The sequence below is a fragment of the Molothrus ater genome, chromosome 1, assembly GCF_012460135.2.
Source record: "Molothrus ater isolate BHLD 08-10-18 breed brown headed cowbird chromosome 1, BPBGC_Mater_1.1, whole genome shotgun sequence".
In the NCBI taxonomy this organism is placed as follows: Eukaryota; Metazoa; Chordata; class Aves; order Passeriformes; family Icteridae; genus Molothrus; species Molothrus ater.
The window spans coordinates 123,986,253-124,006,773 of NC_050478.2; the positions used below are offsets into that span (position 1 = coordinate 123,986,253).

Sequence of the window (20,521 nt, forward strand, 5' to 3'; positions counted from 1 at the left end):
ACTGCAATCACCTTTCCCTCCTCCTCCCCTGACACCCTGGGACTGTGGGCATCTCAGAGCCAGATGCCACCAGTGGAGAACAAAATAGATGATAGGGCAGAGACAGCCCTGGCATGAGAAAGTGCTACACAGCAACCAATAACTATTGTGGATACATAGAAATGCCCTTCTCTCTGTGACTGGTTTTAACTAAGCAAACTACCCATGCTCAAATCATGATAGTACTCAGGGCAACACTACACAAGTCAGTGCACAAAATTCCATTGTTGCTCTTGTTGTCCAAAAACTGTGAGGGATTTGGCAACTGCCAAGCAAGCCAGTAGTGCTGGGAATAAGTAACACAATATTTTTCTATAACTATTTCTGGCTCTGTAACTATAGTTGCTCCCTAAATTAATTTACTCTGACCTGTAAAAATGCCATTGACAGTAAAACCATTACAGCCTTTAAGAAAAAATTGAGATTATTAGTAACCTGCGTGGTTAAAAAGTAAACCCTTTTATAGGCTGAAATACAGGAATCTTTCAATGTCCAGTCCCAATATGTTTTTACACCTGGATCTGCTACAATGATGGTCCCTTTATCAAACTTCTGCTCTTCATGTAAAACTACTCAGAAGTCACTTTTTTTTCCTCCACAGGGAGCCCAATGGATTAGTTGGCCTAATTTTTTTAATGATGGGTCCTGTCCTAACATCTGTTGGTGTTTTCACCACTCCCTGCTTCCTCAAGGACATTTACATAGAAGCTCTCTTGAATAGTTAGTCCAGCAGCTGAAGCAGGGCACACCATGGTAACTAGCCCTCGATTACCCCTGTGGTCTCTGACAGCGCTGCAACAGCCCCTGCCACGTGAATGGGATGAACACATTTACTGGCAATCTCAGGGAGAAACCTGCAAATGATTGTACAAACACACATCATGGTCTTCCTTCCAAAATTCAAAACTATTCAAGACACTAACTGAACAAACTATTTGTTGTTTGCTTCACTGCTATGGTTATACGCATACATAAAGAAGTAATCTGGATTTATCCTGTAAAAAGAGTGATGCACAACACTACACTAGGCTACAATAGTGTAAAAGCAGACATCTTCACCCCTAAACAGCACTCATTTTTCTTTGTCTCTCTCAGTCATACACCAATGCTGCTCGGAGACGTGCTACTGAGAGAATCAATGCACCATTGTGGTAGTGGGAGTGGGACTGGCACCTGAAAGCCTCATTTTGAAAAATACGGATTGCTCCCAACACTTCTGAAAGGTATAATAACTCCCCACCCAAGGCTACAAGGATCCTGAATGGTTCTCATTGCTGTTATTGAATGTGTGTCATTCCCAATGCTTCCACTTTACAAAGCATCTGCAGAAGGTTTCAAATTAACTCCAAATTTCAAAGTGATTTCCAGGGGGTATTGCACTGAATTCATTAGGGTTTGCTTTGAAGCAAAGACCTTCAGGCATGAACCCCAGAGTTTCCTAAGCCTGAGTGAAGCTTTCAGAAACCACTGCAAGCAGTTTGAAACAGAGATACGACAATGCTCTAACATAAAAGTAAAACAGCATGGTAAAGTGCAATCTTTTGTACAAATCCAGACTAAACCCATGGAAATACATCTGCTAACTGCAGCTGGTCAGAGCTGTCATAAATGTTTTTATGATATTTAGTGAGGCAACAAACTGCCTTTAAAAAACTACTGAGAAAGCAGTGGAGCTGCTTGAGCATGACAATTAATTGTTTCCACTTCAATGAGATGAGGGAAACAAACACAGGAGACCCATGGAAGAGAAGCTTAGCATCCATCTTGGGAAGGTCAGCAGATAGCTTTTTGGAATGCTGCTGCCAAAATCCTTCTGACACAAAACTCTTCAGAGATCAGCTCTGCAAGCCTTGGCCAAGGAGGTTGTTCCCTGTACCTCCTGCTGGGGATCAGATCAAGTCCTGAGGGTTGGCAACTCTGCTCATCAGCTGCAGTGCAAGAACTGTGGTGTAGCCAGGCATCCCCTCCTCCCTGGCCCCTGTTTCTCCTTGCCTGAACTCCTGTTGGGGCCAGGTCTGTTTCCAGCTCCTCAGGGGAGCCCAGAAAGCCTCTTTCCTCCAGCCAAGCACATAATCCACATTCTCTGCCCAGGTCTTGGCTCTTTCCACCAATGTCTACAGCTGGCAGGACTGAGCCCAAGCTTGTTCATCATGTGCAAGACTTTGGGTTACAAGTTGGCACCCCAATGTGCAGAGGATTTCTGGCACATGTGAGTGTTCATGGCAGAATCAGGCTGCTATTCCGAGAAATTGGACCAGTCTCATCCCAGCAAAGCTAGTGGTGATTTTTGTAATTAATGTATTAGGAACAATCCTCAGGAACTATGCTGAAATGTAATTTTCCATTAGCCTCCACAGGGCAGCAGTTTTACAATGTGACAATTATTCAAATATCACTTCATTGTAAAAATTACACATTTAAGCTGTGTCATGGGTTTTGACATTTGATAAATTCATGATACTTTTTATTACATGTTCCTACTCAGGTGTTAATGTGCAAAATCTCATAAACTCAAAAAAATACAATAAAACTTCTGACTTAAGATATTAATTAGGTGATTAAACTGTCACACAAGATTTGTTTGGCCTTTATAAATTAGTAACTCAACCCTCATAATTTATAAGCAGAACAAATAATAAAACAAAAGGCTTGGTTCACTAAAAAACCACTAAGGTTTTGCACAAGGCCAAAGCAGCCATGGAAAATTGATTTTCCACAGCTTACTCAGTCTTGAATAGACACTGCTTTGTAAAAAAAATTTTATTGAGTGGAGCTAAAACTCATTATAGCTTAGACCATTAGTAAAAGTGTGTGTTTGCATCATTATTCCTAATGTCATCAACATCACATTTTAACATCATGTATTAAAGTGGAAAGAGCTCAAAGATGTATTTGAATTTTATTACCAGGGTCAAAGAAGGGGATTGTGCAAGATCTTTTGTAAAATGTGGGCTGTTGGAAAAGGAAAATGATTATGCATTATTTCTCACAGGATGAAATGTGGGTAAAGAGCAGGTTCAAGGTAAAGTGAAGCAGCACTTTTTGTGCAATGTACCACTATGGAAATCATTATCATTGAACCTAAGGACAGCCAACACAAACACAGCACTGGACAAATTTGGAGAACAGGAAATTACATACAGCATTCCAAGTGCTGCCTAGGAAACCTCTTGACCAGTGATCACTGGAAGCTGGGAAGCCCTGAGCAGCATGGACTGTCCTTTCTTCGGAATTTGGCCTCACTGTGGGAAGCAGGTTGGACCCCAGACCTCCTGGGGACGTCTTCCAACTTGAATTATGGTACATCCCTCTGTCCATGCCCTTGGCTTACGCTGTTAACATCCTGGCTGGGATCAGAAAATATGAGGGCTACATGGACATTTGATTTGAACTGACATGGAAGACTTTATGCTGTGTAAACAAAAAAAAAAAAATGGTGTTACCTGATCCAAGAGACATTAAAATCAGCAGTCTTCAGTAACTTCTCTAGTCATTGAACTGGTCTAGTTGACTTTGCCAGGATTATCATAAAGAAATTAATCTTCAGCATACTCTACACAGCTGAATAATAATTGCATAGGGCTTAGCAACCTGCATTTTACAATTGATACAATTTCTGATCCATGCAAGAACCACCCAGCTGCTCACCCAGCTCTTGGCAAAGACCTGATCCCATGGAGTCACAAAGCTTAAATCCAGAGTTGCCACTTGTGATCACCTAATCTGGACTACTTTTCACAGGCCATTACCTTTGTACTGAGCTCAGTAACTTTGTGTTTGACTTAAATACATCTTCCAGCATGACATCTTGTCTTAATTTGAAAACGAGAGATGGGGAGCCCATCTCTTCCTTTCATCATATATTTCAATGATTAATCACCCTTTCTGTTAAAAACGGGCACAGAATTTCTAATTTTAATTTGGCTGGTGACAGCTTCCAGCCATTGCTTCTGTAGTATTTGGAATTTTCTTATGGTGAATATGCTCACACATTTTAATGAGGTCACCTCTGAGTCTTGTTTTTAATTCACTGACATGCCAATTTCTTTATTTCTCATGGGATGAGGTATTTCTTACAGCTCATGAATCATTTCAGTAGTTCTTTCCCTTGCTCTTATAAACCTTTGAACCATTTTAAAAATATGAATATGAACTGGATATAATATTCCATTTCTCTGCAGAGAAGTAAGACATCTCCACACTCCTATCAGGAATCTGTTTTGTAATGTGCATCCTGCCATTGACTGCAGCATACAAATTGAATTTGTTTGGATGAAATAAAGTCATTTTAGAAGACTGACAGTTACTATATGAGTGAACTTTCTTATATTCAAAGGTTTAGTTGAGCATCCAAATTCCTGAGTAAAGATAGCAAATTTCCTAGTGAAACTTGTTGGCTGTCAAACTGTGGCCTTTCAAAAGTCAGATTACCACCTGATCTCAGTTTTCATAAATAAAAAATTGGAACAAAATCTTGTTAACCCTGGCACAAGAGGAAAAAAATGCTTGCTGTAATACTGTCATAGCAATTCTGTTCTTCACCACTACCAAAACTTTCAAAGAATTATGCTGCATTAATGGGATTGTTCAAACTGGAGAAAAGAATTCTCCAGGGAACATTACAGCAGCCTTCCAGTACCTACAAAAGAACAGGAGAGGGACTTTTTAAAAGGGCATGACATGATAGGACAAGGTGGAGTGGCTTAAAACTGAAGAAAGGTAGACTTAGATTAGGTATTTGGAAGAAATTCTTGACTGTGAGGTGCTGAGGGTGCTCAGAGAAGTAATGGATGTCCCAGCCCTGGAAGTATCCAAGGCCAGACTGGATGGAGCTCTGAGCAGCCTGGTCTAGTGGAAGGTGTCCCTGTCCAGAAGAGGGAGGCTGGAACTAGATCATCTTTCAGGCCCATTGCAGCCCAAACCATTCTATGATTCTATGAAAAAAATAATTTTATGAAACAGTTCTTTCTTCTCAATGGGCAATTCAAAGCAACTTCTTAGCCTGTGAAACCCATGTATCTGTAAGAAAAGCTTTTATCCTAGTGCTACAATGGTGAGATAGATGATCACTGAGGTAAAAAAAAAAGGTATGGGCTGTACTGTGTTAGTTCAAACCTACTGAATTTTGCAAACTTTAGCTGAAAATTCTCATTTTATAATTGCTGCTGCCATAACAGATATTTAATAATGCCAATTTAAATGCATTACCAAATTGAAAAAAGAGCTCTCTAAATATACATTATTTACTTTAGAAATTATTCCTTTTTAGTGATAGGGATACATGGTTTCTCAGAAGTGATGGATGCTGCATTCCTTTTGCTGTTCAGGATTCTTATCATCCTTTCAGACAATTGAATTTCTTCCATTTGTAAAATCTATTACCAGCAGAAAGACTGCAAGTAAAAACCAATGACTGGAATCAGAACAGTTTTGGCAATATAGTGAATGAGTACTTCACTGTTCCATATCAGTACCCAGGAATCCCATATTAAAAAAAATATTTAAATAGTATTTACTTAGACTTAGAAATTAGAATTCAAGCAATGCCATGAAAAAGCTCACGAGGGATAAGAATTCATTGTATTCATAGAACATATTTCTGTAAAATACACTTTAACTTGGATCAATTTGATTCTTTGGTTTTTGGAATGGCACTAAATAAATACAACTCTAATAAATGTCTAAAGGTTGATTAACCAGAGAGACTGAAGAAAGCAATAGAAGGCTTAGCAACTTTTTCCAAACAGGTATTTTCTAGGCAGAATATTCTTTAAATCAATTGAAGCAGCATTTCTTAGTAATCTAAACAGGGCTATTAAACTGATGCTAGTAGATACAAAACGACTAAGAAAATTTGTGATTTCATAAATAACTATTTGCAGAATGACTCAGAGAAAGTAACAGTCCTTTCCAGACTTAAAAATTTATGAACTGATGACACTCTATTGATTGGAGCATTTACTGCACTTTCCATAGGGCTAATTAACAAAACTGCCCAGAAAATTAAATATAGTACTTAGCAAGATGACACTATGGCCCAGCTCTTTGCAAACATCCCCACAGTCAAACACTTCCATCCTCATGGAGGGGCCTAAGAAGAAGCTGAGTGCTTGTCCTAGTGAAGCCAGTGTTTCTCATTAACTCCAATTATCTTATGCTTACCTACACAGGAATATAAAGCTACCTGGAAGACATGTAAATTGCAGGAGCTGACCCTTGATGAAACAACACTACTAAAAATCAGATGTAAAAAAATACTTGGTTTGTTTCCTCAACCACTTAACTTTAAATCATTACTATAGCACAGAATATATGGAATGATAAATTTTTGTTATTTTTTCAAATAATATCAATTTGAATTGTTATATGAGCCAATGCAAAAGTACAGCAACAACCTGTCTAACATAGCAGAGAACAACAACCTGGATAGCAGAGTCTGAAAGGGATCTGCAGATCCCAGGGGAGAAATGGCATGAACTCTTAAAAGCAGCTCTATTATGACAAGATAAGCTAATACAATTTCTGAACATGTTAAAAGAAATGAGCAAAAACAGAGAGGCAGTTTTTGTCTGTTGGTGATGTCATTTTAGAATAATATGTTTCTGCTACTTTTTTTTTTAAGATGTTAAAAAGCAAGGACAGAAATTGAATGAGAAGAGTCACAAAGCTAAGACTTAAGATAATGCCTTAAAGCAAGAAACTTCAGGGACCAAGTCATCTTGGTTTTTCAGAAAAACACTGAAAAGAGACTGAAAACTAAAACAGAAAAAGAAAATCAGAAGACAGAAGGCAGAGAAATCCAGCTGCTGAACTGGAAGTTTTCATCTAATGTGTTTTTCCATGCTTGGTTATTACAATGGCTATGTACCATGGAGCCATTGACAAAGATGGACAGCTTTTTTGCCTTTTTTTTCTTTTTCTGTTTAAAGTTCTTACATGAATTGAATCTAATAACATTTGATTGAACAGGAAATCAGATGTAAGTCAGGAATTTTTCAGCTCTAGAAAAGATAAAAGTGAGTTACAGCTTTAATTGGCCATTGAATTAGCTCATATGAATAATAGCTCACGGTCTTTTCAAGTTCTGTGGCTTAATAAGACTCCCTTTTATTTCTTTATCTGAACATTTACTGGAAAATATTCATTTCTTCTGAGCTTAGTGATTACATTCCAACTTCAGACATGAAAAAATAGATAGCTATGCAAACCAAAAAACACAAGTAGCATAAGCTGCTGGGAACACAGGGTTTTTACCACCTTTGACATGTGTGATACAGGACAAAACTGACAGGGCACATTGTGACATGGGATTGCACCAGACAGGCTTTGCAGGGCTGCATAAAAAAAACAGAAAAGACAAAAGGGGACAGACAGATATGCACCAGACAGCAGAACCATCACCCATGTCACAGAGCTGGAACTCAGGCAGTACACTGGCTTCTGTAAGTTCAGAGCTGAACTAACAAACAGGAGAAATTTTATGCCGTTCAAAAACTAAATTCCTATTGAGCCCCATACCTGCAATGCTCACAAGCATGCACTAACAAAAGCCACCTTGTGTGAAGCAATAATCAAAACAAAAGGTCAGTAAAGAAAACCATTCTTTATTGTCTGTCGTGAGTTACTAAGCCTCTAACTCCCTACCTGCATAAACTCTTCCTAAAACCCCATTTTTCTTGCAAACAGTGGCATTAAAGATGTTTAGTTAATCTCTGACCAGTCACAAGCTATTAGTGCATTGCCACTATTTTCCATTACATAAATCAAATATCTACCTAAGTACTATTTATTCTTAGTGTACCTAACCCCACTACTCAGAGGCAGCAGCTCTGGTGACATAGTTTAGAGTAAGGTTCCACAAGAGACAGGAACTCAAAAAAAAAAAAATTAAAAAACTCCACCACCTTCTACCCTCAGCACAAAGTGCACTCATGAGCCCTACACATTTTAATAGGAGTATTGCCATTAAAGTACCCATCACAGACCTGAAGCTCCAAACAAGCAGCCCTGCCTAGAGACAGAAGGAAGTACATGGGTCATCAGCACACCTTTTAATCCTCTTCCTGGAAATCTACCCAGTACAAGGGTAATAATAACTTCCTGTATCAATGTCACAGTCTTTACCTGCTATTTTTGCATATGACCACTATGCTATATTCATCAAACAGTTAATCAATACTTTGCTTTCACCTCATAACTCACTGTGTGACCTGTGCTTTGTTCACTGCTCATTATTCAACTGCCTTATGATGCCAGAAATATTAATTTCCTCCAGAGCTTCTCAGTGCTGCTCATCATTTCAACATCTGAGTGCTGCACAAATTCAAATTAATTCACAACAATTCACAGCAGCAAAGAAAAGGTACTACTGCTGTTTAAAATACAGGACAAGGAGGCACAAAATAATTAAAGGCAGAGGTATTCACTGATTTTAGATCTTATTTCTGAGGCATTAAAGACATAATTTAAAAGTATTTAAAAATACTTCAAAAACAGACATTGCAACATCACTTGCAGGTGTGATTGCTGAGGAAATTGGATTTAGGGCTCTAAAAGGGGTCATTAAAAATTAGATAATTAGAAACTATTACACCTTTAGACATTCCACACAGAACTGGTTTTTAGCACTACATAGGAAAAGTATCTTTTGTGCAACAGTGCATTATTACAGTTGCATGACCTTTCCTTCCCCTCCCATTGTTCATTATTGACTTCCCAGCTCAAGCAATAAATGAAGCAGGAGCCACACGGGCATCACTCGTCTCTCCTGCACAGCTCCAGCACATCCCCAGAGCAGGTCCACCCTGCACAGAGACAGAAATCCTGCATAAAAACAGTATGTGATCACCCATGTATAATAAGGGGACCAAATTAAGGTTGCCAAGCAACCACCTCCCCACATTATGCCACAAATCCCTGTTCTTCATCTCTTCAGCAAACACATGCCAGGCCTGTCTCACAACCTGACTCTTCCTTGTCTGCTTCTGTGACCCTAATTATCCATTCTCCCAAAGGCTTCTTCATTGCAGTTTCTTAGTCCAGCCAGTGCCCATTTTCTCTCATTATTCCAGTTGTTACCCTGTCTTTCTGCTCTTCGCAATTAGCATTTTGTTCATCCCATCTTCCTATTTCCCTGACCAGCTCTCAGTCTGCTGACACTGCTAAAAAAATAAGGGGCAAACAACACTAAAAATATCAGATTAAGATCATGAAGTCTGGCAAAGCCATAAGTAAAAACATTTGTTAAATGAAATTTCCTGTAAACATTTTAATGTACTAAGAGCAAGACTAGAACTAAAAAAGTTCTCTTGCACTTCATTCTCAAAGTGATTTTCTGATGTTTCTTTCTAAGTGTGAATTTCACACTAAGATTTCAGCTAATATCTTCAAAGTCTGTTTTATCTAACCTCAGCATATTTTTACTTTACCATCATCTGTTGTTTTGCACGCTAAATCACTCAGTCAAAATAAATTTTAGTCACAGAAAGAATAGATGATGTGCCTAGTATCAAGAACCTTATCTTTATTTGACAGCCAACAATATAACTAACACTTATTGCCTTAAAACAAATATATCTATGAATATGCCTGACTACATAGAGAAAAATGGTCTGGAATACACCTGAAGCAGCAAAGGTCTGTTGGTCTTCTCCAAGGCATGTGAGAAAAAGCCATGATGAAACATCTGATAACCAGGCTATGGTAACAAGAAATTTAATCAATTCAAAGAAGAGCAAAAGAAAGTTGAAATAGCCCAGACCTTTCTTACAGCAAGCAGTAAGGAAGACAGAGCAAAGTGAATTAGGCACCTTATAGCATGATTTTGGTGCTGACTTCATGTAACATGAGGCATTTTGCTGTTCAGAAAATTACAGTAAAGAAAGCAAATCAGAACCATGTCAGGATACATCTCATTTGGACAGAGCACTGGGAGGACACTTTCCAGCTAGGCCTCCTGGTGTTGGAATGACTTGTGATTTAGGTCTGATGAACATTGACAACAGCACTTCTGTTTTTCTAGGAAAATTTCACTGTGAACCTCTGAGGTGCAGCAGATGGTGTTGTTCCCCATCAGCCTAATATAACTCCTTCTGTATCATCTATTTCTCCTATTTTAAAAGTGTAGTTGGATCTGCTATTCCTCCCTCCATTAACTTTTACTTTAAAGAGGGAATGACCCTCTGATTCCAGGGCTGAAAGAATAGTTAGTATCCACATCAAGGTAAATATAACAGATCTTGGTAGGACACATGCTCAATATAAACAAAAGAAGATGCTTCTTCACACACCAAGGAGCTGCTCTGTGGAAGAAATTTCCATGAGACACTGTGGATACCACAGAAGGAAAAAGATCGGTCAAGGGTTAGTGAGTATCAAAATTGCATTTAGCTCAGGTATTCCTGAGAGCAGTCAGTGGCTGGAATGATCCCTAGGGAAGTTCTTCATGTGCTTTTCCTACTGTCAGCCTTCCCCCAGAGTTCATCTGCAGCCAGTGATGATAAAGAGAAGCTGCACTACTAGAGGGTAGGCAGCTAAATGTGTAGAGATTACAGGAGGGCCTCAAAGTGCATATACTGGGAGAACAACAAGAGATTGCCCTTTGCTGCTGCTCCTTGGCATGAGCTTGTGGCTGCTCTTCCTACACATTTTCCCATTTCAAAGAAAAGCTCATCCCATTACAAAAATAAAAAATAAGACTTTATCTGTGAAGAGTGAACAGAAGAAGAAAGAAACTGAGGATAATTTTTTTTTCAATCAAGGGAATATGGATGTGGAAGCAAGAAGGCAGGGGAGAGTCAAAGAATTACATATGTAAGGATTCACATGAAGCCATCAGGCTGAGCATCTCTAACAGCACTTCTGTGAGCACACTGAATGCATGCAAGGATGTGGGAAGGCTGCCCAGTGGTGGCTAACACAAAGATGGGTCAGGATGAGAAAACCAAAACTGTTCCACAGGCACTGGGATTCCCCTCCAAGCTGCCATGTCCAAGAGCTGGTCATGAGGCGTTCATCCAAGCTGAGAATGTCACTGACTAGAAAATTCTGCTATCTGGTGGGGCCTTGAGAGGGGAGGATATGCAATTTACAGGCTACTGGATAGATGGCTACTTGGTTTAATTCCACACAAGAGTTCTCGTGCATATGCTACCCTCATTCAGAATGATGTCATTGGTTTCCACCTCAATTTGCCCAGTCTTTGCCCACCAGGCCTATGGTTTATGTATTTTTGGCACAGCACAGATCTACCTGCAAGCAAGTCACTCCCATCACGTGGCCTTGCACAGCTCTAGCTCACATCTCATGGACAAGGCTGTTGAGGGAGATCTCATTATGTACAATACCCGTGCTAGCATTAAGCCATTGCTTACAGATTTCTACGAACATTTAAAAAAGGTAAATCCACAAATGCCATAATATCATTATTCAGCTTCCCCACAGTGATCCAGAATGCTGCTGAAAGGAGCACCACGTGCAGCCATGCAAGAATAAAAGCCTGCATGAAACCAGGCGAGCACTAAAGCTGCCTTTCTCCAACATGTGTGTGGAACAAGCAGCAACTGAAATCACTAATGGTGACATTGTTTGCAGCTGGCTTATCAAGCTGCTACCAAGCTTCTTTGCAAGATGATTTTTAGATAGGCTATGCTCAGCAAAAAAAGCACAATTTCAGAAGCAGAGAAATGCTAATGGGAACATAACAGTACTCCACTGCGTCATTCGTCATAGCACGAGCGTTACACAGGGAAATGAAAGGAGAAGAAAGATACAATTCAAGAAGAAAATGGTCACCATGCTTCAGATACAGGGCAGTCATACTTACATACATATATATATATGCTCTTTCTTTCTCCCCATGTTTTCAGTACACAGCTGATCTTTTCATCTGCTTGGTATATTTATACAGTTCTACAGAAAATTTCAGAAAAAGTTACCAAAAATCCCAAATGTTACAAAGATTATGAAAATCACACATGCATATATTTGGAGTCTTCTCTCTCTAAATTTCACACTAAAATATGCTTGCTTTTCTACTTACTGAAACACAAACTATGCTAACACCTTCTAATCTGTGGTTAACCTGCTGTGAAGAGTAAGGCAAAACAAAAGATTTTTTCACCCATGGTAGGAAAATATTCTGACAAACATTCCTGCAAGAAAATCTTTATTGTACTCATGCTTTCAAGGGCACAGAGGACTGTGTCAAGGTTCTTTTTCATGAGAAAAAAAAATGAAAAGAAAATATCAAATAGTGCTCAAAAAGGTAATACCATCCATCTTGTTATGTATGTAGAGAGAAAAACATAGCATATGAGTGTATAATCTAAATGTCTATCATTATATAAATGCATTGGAAGAGTAATTAAGGTTGTACAGGCACGATTCTTTGAGTTTTGAAGACTTCGTCATATAGTCTGAATGATATATTTTATAATAAGTTTTGGTGAGGATGTGAAAGTAAGAGAGATGTAAATGAACTAATAATGAAACTAATTGCAAACTAATGTTCTAAAATTTCATAGGAACAAAAAGAAATCACTCTTGAAGGCCTAAAGAAGGAGTAGAAGTGAACAAATAGGAAAAAATCAGCTTCTCTAAATAAGGTCTATTACATTTCCTAATGACAAAGGCTAAGTGTAAACAATTCTCCCAAAATTCAGTAGGAAAAAAGCTGACTTTTCAGGTTATTTAAGAAAACTAAACAAGGTGGCAAAGCCACAGTCAGCCACACAGCACAGTCACAGAAAAGGAGATTCATGGCCTATTCCCATCTCTGTGATTCACATTTCAGTGCCAATGCAGATCATTTACTTAGCAGCAATTGTCTTCAAAGTGCTGTGCAAACATTTTTCTTTCCAGTACCACCTCTGCTGCTCCCTCATCTGCAATGGGGTAAAAAGTAAAATCTTTCCTAACAAATGGAGAAAAGAACAATTGAGAAAAATGAACAAAAGGTTTTCAGTGATATGGCCATGGCCAGATAAATGTCCAACAAAAAATGGATGAAATCCACAGTTACGTCCCACTGCTATTTAGCAGCAATTCAGGGGTGTTTTGCCCAGTAGCACATCCTTACAGGCTGTATAGCCACAGACCTGGAGGTAGCCTAGCCTGAAAATGCATTTTAATGTCAATCTAGAAAAGGCACAAACTGTGAAAGAAAATAAGTCCTAGCCTTGCTAGGACATGCTGGAGTTTAATTCATGCTCCTGTAAAATTTATGTGGAATAAAACATGAAAAAGTGGCAGTCAGTGGAACAGAAATGATGTATGAGGTGTCTGATAACTGCTCCTGTACACGCCAAGATTTGACATGACAGTGATTGCCAAGCAATTTCTTGCACCGCTTTCTCGGCACTCCCCACCCCAGGAGCTGCTTCCTGCGGGAGACCCGAACTGTCATCGTCGGCGTCCCGCGTCCCCCAGGGCTGACAATCCGCGTCTGCTCCCTCGCAAAGGACTGCGGGGAGTCCCGGTCCCGGCCTGGGGATCGGGCAGCGGCGCCGTTCCCGGCGGCGGGGGAAGGGAGCGGGGAAGCGCTGCTGCCACTGCGGCGGCAGCCGGGAAGCGGGAAGCGAGCGAGCGAGCTCCCGCCAGGGCGGGGGAACCTTCCCACTCCGCCGGCCGCTTGAGCTCGGAGAACAGGAAAAGCAGCCGAATAGAAGAGACAGACGCCGGGGCGGCTCCGCTGCCTACTGGGCGTGCCGGGCGGGGGATGGGGAGCCGAGGTGCAGAGATGCTCTGTGTCTGCGCAGCGCCGGTGTCGCGTCCCTCCCGGGCAGCCGAGCCGGGCCGAGCCGAGCGCCGGTGCCGCCCCGTGCCGGGAAGGCATCAGGGCGACGGGGAGCGGCGGGGCCGGCAGCCAGAGCCTCGGCGCTCCCTGGGGCCGGGGTCAGCCGCACCCATCCCTGCTGCCCCCTCCTCGTCCCTGCGCCCCGGCCTGTCTCCGGCCCCTCCGACCCTACCGGCCACACCGCGCCCCATCCCGCCCAGCGCCCCGCTCGGGAGCGCCGCCGCCTCCAGCACCACGGAGAGCGCCCGGACACCCTCGGCCCGCCCTGCCCCGGCACTGAACCACCCCTGCCCGTGCACTGAACCACCCCTGCCCCGGCACTGAACCACCCCTGCCCCGGCACTGAACCACCCCTGCCCCGGCACTGAACCACCCCTGCCCCGGCACTGAACCACCCCTGCCCCGGCCCGGACCACCCCTGCCCGGGCCCTGGAGCCTCGGCGGGTCCCGCGGCTGGGGCGAGGCCGCCCTTGTACGTGTAGCACTGCTTCGGTGCTCATCGTTTCCTCTCGGGAATAAGCTCCTTCACTACAGACATCCAGTCGCAATCCCGTTCCCTGCTCACCAACGCCCCGACGCAGCCACAGAACCGAGGGCCCAGAAGTGACACACCCGAGAAAGCCACCGGGTCCCGGGGCCACCTTCCTGCTTTCCCCACGGGCAGGGCCTCTCAGGAGGGTGGGTCGGCCTTGCATCCCGATACACCTGTCCTCATCCCCTGTGCCTTGCATCCCGATACACCTGTCCTCATCCCCTGTGCCTTGCATCCCGATACACCTGTCCTCATCCCCTGTGCCTTCCATCCCAATACAACTGTCCTCATCCCCTGTGCCTTGCATCCCGATACACCTGCCCTCATCCCCTCTGCCTGCACCTCGGCAGGGAGCCGTCACGGTGTCTGCCCTGCCTCAGCTCACATGCTGGTGTCTGTGAATGGGGATGTTTCTCTCCCCAGACTCACTTCTAGACTTTACTATTCTCATTTAAAGAAAAAACCTAGTTTCGTTTTTAGCATCGTCATCACTGTCTCAAAGAGATAGCTAGCCTTATGCCCATGCTCTGGGTGATGCTTCACTCAAAGATCCTCTTCACTGACTTCAAGAAAGCATGAGAAGCATATTTGTGAGTGACCAGTTCTAGGGAAGCAGACACAGAGTGAGAGCATCACAGCTAGGGATGGCATGCAGTGTGGTCTGTGCAGATGCAAACAGCCCCACATAAGGAAGAACAACAGTGCCAATGCCCTGCTTTTCCCACCCACCCATACACACCCAGGAAACACATCTACAAGAAGCATCCTCCAAATTGCAAGCTGAAACCTTGCCCAGTGCCCTGTCTGTCTGGAAGCAGTGTGGGAGTCTGGTATCCCTGAAAGCTCTTAACAGTAAGGCTGGTTATCCTCTGGGAGAGGCAAATGAGCCCCAGCTGGACAGTGAGATGAGAAGGCAAAGGTGGAGTATGCTTCTCTTTGTGCCAAGGTCTTGGATACTGGCTCCTCTAGGCCAGCAACTGCTCCCAGACCTACAAGATGTACAAACAGGTCCCATCACTGCCCTGTTTCTAGCAATGTTTCAATTAACCTCTACCACATTTGTTTAGTGACTGCCAGTTATGTCACTGCCTTTCCTCTTGCCAGGGATAGAGAATTCTTAAAATTAGTGTAGGGAATTCTTAGAACGTGTCCATCCCCCTTCATGTAATGACCACATCAGATCCCATCCTGCACACTTTATCAAGGGAATCATCAATCACATCTTCCCAGTGACTCTTACCATAGTGCATCAGGGAAGTAGTTACTGACTTCTGTCCACATTTATCCTGTTCTGGGATTTCCAGAGCCCTTTGAGAGCGTAAGCAGGTCCAGCTGCCATTTCCCAAGGTTAAGAAAAGTTTGAGATGACCAAGGTTAGGTCTGGGGACAGTAAAACAGTGAAAAAGGTACTAAAATGCAGAAACATTTAGTATAAAACAATTAAACAATTGTATAGGATATTTGTGTACCCTTGCAGGAGGCGAAAATAATCTGAGCAGCTGTTTTACTGAAATGGTCTAGGAAATCCCTTGCAATGGTCCCCCTTCTTGTTGCATCTTTGGAATGAAATATGTTAAAATGAATTTGTGCATGTTTTACAGGTAGCAACAGCAGAGCCCTCAACACCAATAGGCTTTTTTCATGTAAGACATAAAACATTTGACATGGAATGTACTATTAACACCAGACCGAGGGGGGAGAAACATCCAAGGACTGATTTCCATTTCAAACTGCATTCTGGCACTTTGTACTCCAGCACCATTGGTGGATCAATATTTAATGCCCGGAGATTCTGGCTCTGCAGGAGTCATGTCAGGGGACCTCTCGAGCCAATCTGCTTGGGTGGAGGAGTGATAATTATTCATGGGCTCCTGCCTCTTGCTCCTTCTCTTGCACAGCCCCACTCTGCTGACTCAGTGCCTTATTCAGTCTTCTCTCCCTCTCTCCACTGCTGTAGCTGGACCCCTTTGCCTTCTCCACCTCTGAGAGCTGCGCATCCCAGCATGGCTAAAACAGCAATGGGTAAGAAAACGCCTCTCTTTTCCTTCAGCCAGCACTACGGCTGCTGTCTCCTAGGTCTGCTACCTACCCTGGGTGTTCTTCTTGCTCTCCCAAAAGTTTAGGAAAAAAAAAAATCAAAAGAACACTGAACGTATTTTTTATTTCATTGATCAGAGAAAAAAGGAGAGGGTGGGTGGGACATGGGGATGTTTTAACGTTTTAGTATCTAACCAGAGATCGGATTAATTATATAGCAATGGGTGAGGTCGGCACATGAGCACAGCGTAATTTTGAAATGGTTCTCATTATTTTAAAGGTGAATAAATATTTTTAATATATATGCATATATACTATACAGATATAGATAGATATTATATATGTGTGTGTGTATATATGTATATATATATATACATATATATAAAAGAAAAAAAAAAATAAAACCAAAAACGAACGGTAAAGTTATCCCTGTAGTCAGTGTGCCTCCACCCATCCCCGCCGGCCGGAGTCAGCGCTCCCCTCTGCCTCTGAAACCGCGTGGGGAGAAGGAAAGAGGAACCGGGGAGAGGCACCGCCGCCCGAAAGGGGCTCGGCGCGGCTCGGGGGCTGCGGGCGGGGCCGGGCCGGGCCGGCGGGCCCGCGGTGCGGTGCGGGGCGGGGGGGCTGCGGCGGGGCGGACCCCGCCAGGCGCGCACTGCGGCCGGCCGCGCCCAGCCCGGCCCGGCCCTGCACGGCACCGCGGGGCTGCGGGCGGGGGCGGGAGGGAGCCGCCGCTCGGCGCTGCCCCGGCGCTGCCCGCACCTGCAGTCCGCCGGGGGGCGGGGGCCGGTGAAGTAGGTCACTGCATCACGGAGAGCTGGTGTGCGCCAGCAGTGCCCGCCCTGCGCTCTCTCCCGGGGGGCAGCCGCCGGGGCTGTTGTTACCTCGCGTTTTCCAGCGGCACGGAGAGCATCCCCCTCCCCCGCAGGAGCCGCGCCCTGCCGCCGCGGCGCCCCCGCCCCTGCCCGCTCCGGGAGCGGCCCCGCGGGGCGCGGCCCCTCCGCCCTTCCCGGCCCCGCGGGGCTCCCGGGTCTCGGGGAGCGCCTGCCCGCCGGGTCCCTGCTGGTCCTGATGCTCCTGGCGGGAGCGAGGGGCGGTAGCCCGGCGCTGGCCCCTTTGTTCGAGGGAGGCTGCTGGGTAGGGTGGGAGAAAAAATCCCAGTGAGGGTGTGGAAGAAGGAGAGGGAGAATAGTCGTGGGGTCGGACTACTGAAAGGGTCCAGACCCTAACGCTCCTCAGGGTTGTTTTTTGTTGGTTTGGGGTTTTTTTTGGATTTGGTTTTTTGGTGGTTTTTTTTTTTCTTTTTGAAGAGGAAAGAGGCTGGACCTGCCTTTGACGCATTCAAATTCAAGTTTTCACAATCATTCACCAGTAATGTCACGCACACGCAAATCCCACAAAATAAGGATGAAGTGCTCCCAACACAGTTAGTGTCCTCCCCAAGAAGCAAATCCTGTTCAAATTTCCATTTGTGCAGATTCTTTTTTACCACTCTTCATCGCATTGCACGAAGTTACACCAAACCCTCCTGGCACCGGCTGAGCCCGATGCATTACCCCAAAGCGTTTATCTGAATGCTGATGTTCCTCTCCCAAGGAACAATTGGTGGGGATTGAAAGCATTCTAACCCGGCTGTGGCACCCTTGGGAGCAAGGCATGAGACAGCTGTAGATGCAAACAGAGGAGGGACGTGAGGGCTGCGGGAGCCTGGCCAGCCCTGCAGTGCCGAGCACGCCGTCCCCTCCCCACTGCAGCAATCCCGTAATCAGTATTGATAATTTGTACTTGGTCGGGGACTTAGCGCTGCAGAAGGCCTGTTAGGAATTCTGTCACAAGGGAAGGAAGGGCTCCTCAGCCTGGTGTTAATGATCTCTCATCACACCAATATAAAGATTTCTGCGGCAAGAGTGATGCCAGGAATCATTAGGTTTGCCCAGAGACAGAGGGACTGTGAGGCGCCAGTTTGTCTGTTAATCCCTCGTTAACGAGCCACCTATACCAGCTATAAAAAGCCGCGCAGCCACCTAGCTCCAGTTTCCAAAAATACTAATTACAGCCACATTCAATTAGAAAATTAAAGTTAATTTATTAAAAGCATCTTCCATCTTTAAACTCACCATGTTTAAAGGATTCTCCTCACCATTTCTTTAAACAATATTCTTCCTCATTATAATTATAAATAGACAAAATTTGTATCTAGACAGCCTATTAGAGTAAACCACTTTATTTCAAGAGTTACAACAAAGCAACAAATTTTATTTTCATGTGGAAAAATAGATCCATTCTCAGTAATGCACATTTCCAGTTAGGGCTAAATGAGCTGCATTTGTTCCTGTACTCAAACTTTACCCAGTAGAACACTGAAAGAACTATAGAGTGCCTGATTTTTTTCCTGTTGAGCACCAGATTTTGCAAAGTGGCAATAAAGGCTAGGTCTTGCCACCACTGGAGCCAGCAAAACATTTCTAATCAGCTTAACCCAGCCCACTATTATGTTTCTGGCCCTGATCCAGCAAGGCACTTAATCAGGTGTCTGAGCATGTGAATAGTCCTACTGGCTTTGGACAGAACTCTTCACATAACTCAGGTTAGGCAGATGCAAAACACCTTGAACAAGCCTGTGTTTATATTCTGCAATAGAAAGCAAAATTAAGCCTAATTTTCTATTAAGATGTGTAAAATAAAAGGTTTTCAGGGAAAGCTCCTTTTACTTACGTAGGAGTTTCAACAGCTGCAAGGACTTCTGGAGATCATTACACTCTGAATGCCCACAAGATTCTTCTTTCTGTTTAGTTTACATAGTATATGAATGATGCATGCCACACAAGCATCTTTGTTTGGGGTTTTTTTTAAGTGTGTCTTTTCTTGAAATTCCATGTAAAACAACTGTACAGAAATTCTGAGGCCTTTTAAACTTCATCCTCCCCCTGACACCATCTTCCACATGAATTATATATTGGATAGAGGAAATTCTTCACGCCTTAAGCTCCCAAGGAAACAGGACGTGTCTTACATAAATCAGGGCCTTTGCCCTGATTTATGACTCTCAATCAGGGTCACTACAGACCAACCAGGCCACATATCTGGTTTGATAAACTTACTTAGTGTAAAGTACATAGATGGCACTGTGAAGGTGAAGCAGTGTGCGATGACATTGGAACTAAAAAAGTGTTTGAAACCATTGTTTCATTGTTTTGTTGCAATGTAAAGAATATTTACTGTTCTAACATCTTCAGATGACCATCATACAGAAAATCTCAGTCCTGATTATGGTTCTGGTTTATCTGTAGGAAGCTAACAGAAGTACATGGGGTATGTGTTATGGAAGTTTTTTAATGTCAACTCCTTTTGAGATAGTCAGGAACACTTTAATGTGATGAATGGGTGGGATTATGAGGATACAGGAATTGAGGCCGTGCCATGCTCCCTCTTTCTCAGCTATAAAAAATAATATATTCTCAGGTATAACATATCTGAGTGAGACTGATTAAACCATTGTACAAGTGCTTCAGAGTTGCTCTTCTACTTTGTCATTTGCATTTTAGTCATAAGCTCAGACCTCAATACTTAGCTTGATGGATGCAAGGCCACTGCTTTTTCAGTTAACTAAGTACTGCATTATTGTTTTATCTGGTGTGTAACATACATATGAAGTCATAAATAAGTGTATGGTTGTTGAGTCTGACTGGTTCCATTATTTTAATAGGTAGCCTTTTTTCACTGCAAAGGGGTAAGAGTTCTGCCTCTGGTCTGCCACTACACTTAAACAATTGCTTGACTGTCAACAATTGCACGAGTAGTCATCTGAATATCAAGGGCAATGACAAGCTTCAAGTTAAACAACATATGGCTAAGAGCCAGGCTGAATTTGGACTGAACACGCTTCTTTCTATATTATTCCGTTTTTAGCTGAAGATTTTAACCTACCCCTTTTATAAATAAATTAATATACGTCAGCTCTGAATTATTTCCAACTGTCACAGAATTACATGTCTGTAAATAGGAAGTTAGTTTAAGAGAAGAATGAACATAGGCAAGAATCAGAAAGTTATTTATTGTATCATAATGTTGGCAAAAATGTGATTTGACTGAGATACCACTATTCCAAATTTTTTGAA

General features: G+C 43.1%; 1 protein-coding gene across 1 annotated transcript in view; it reads left to right on the top strand.

The window, feature by feature from the left end:
* Positions 1-16,166: 16,166 nt before the first annotated feature.
* The window catches only part of STMN2 (stathmin 2), a 41,260-nt gene continuing 36,905 nt past the window's right edge, over positions 16,167-20,521 (top strand). Inside the window, exon 1 of the mRNA XM_036405717.2 lies at positions 16,167-16,388. Within this exon, the coding sequence (XP_036261610.1) occupies positions 16,370-16,388 (19 nt within the window). The 5' untranslated portion in view covers positions 16,167-16,369. The remainder of the gene's footprint in view (positions 16,389-20,521) is intronic.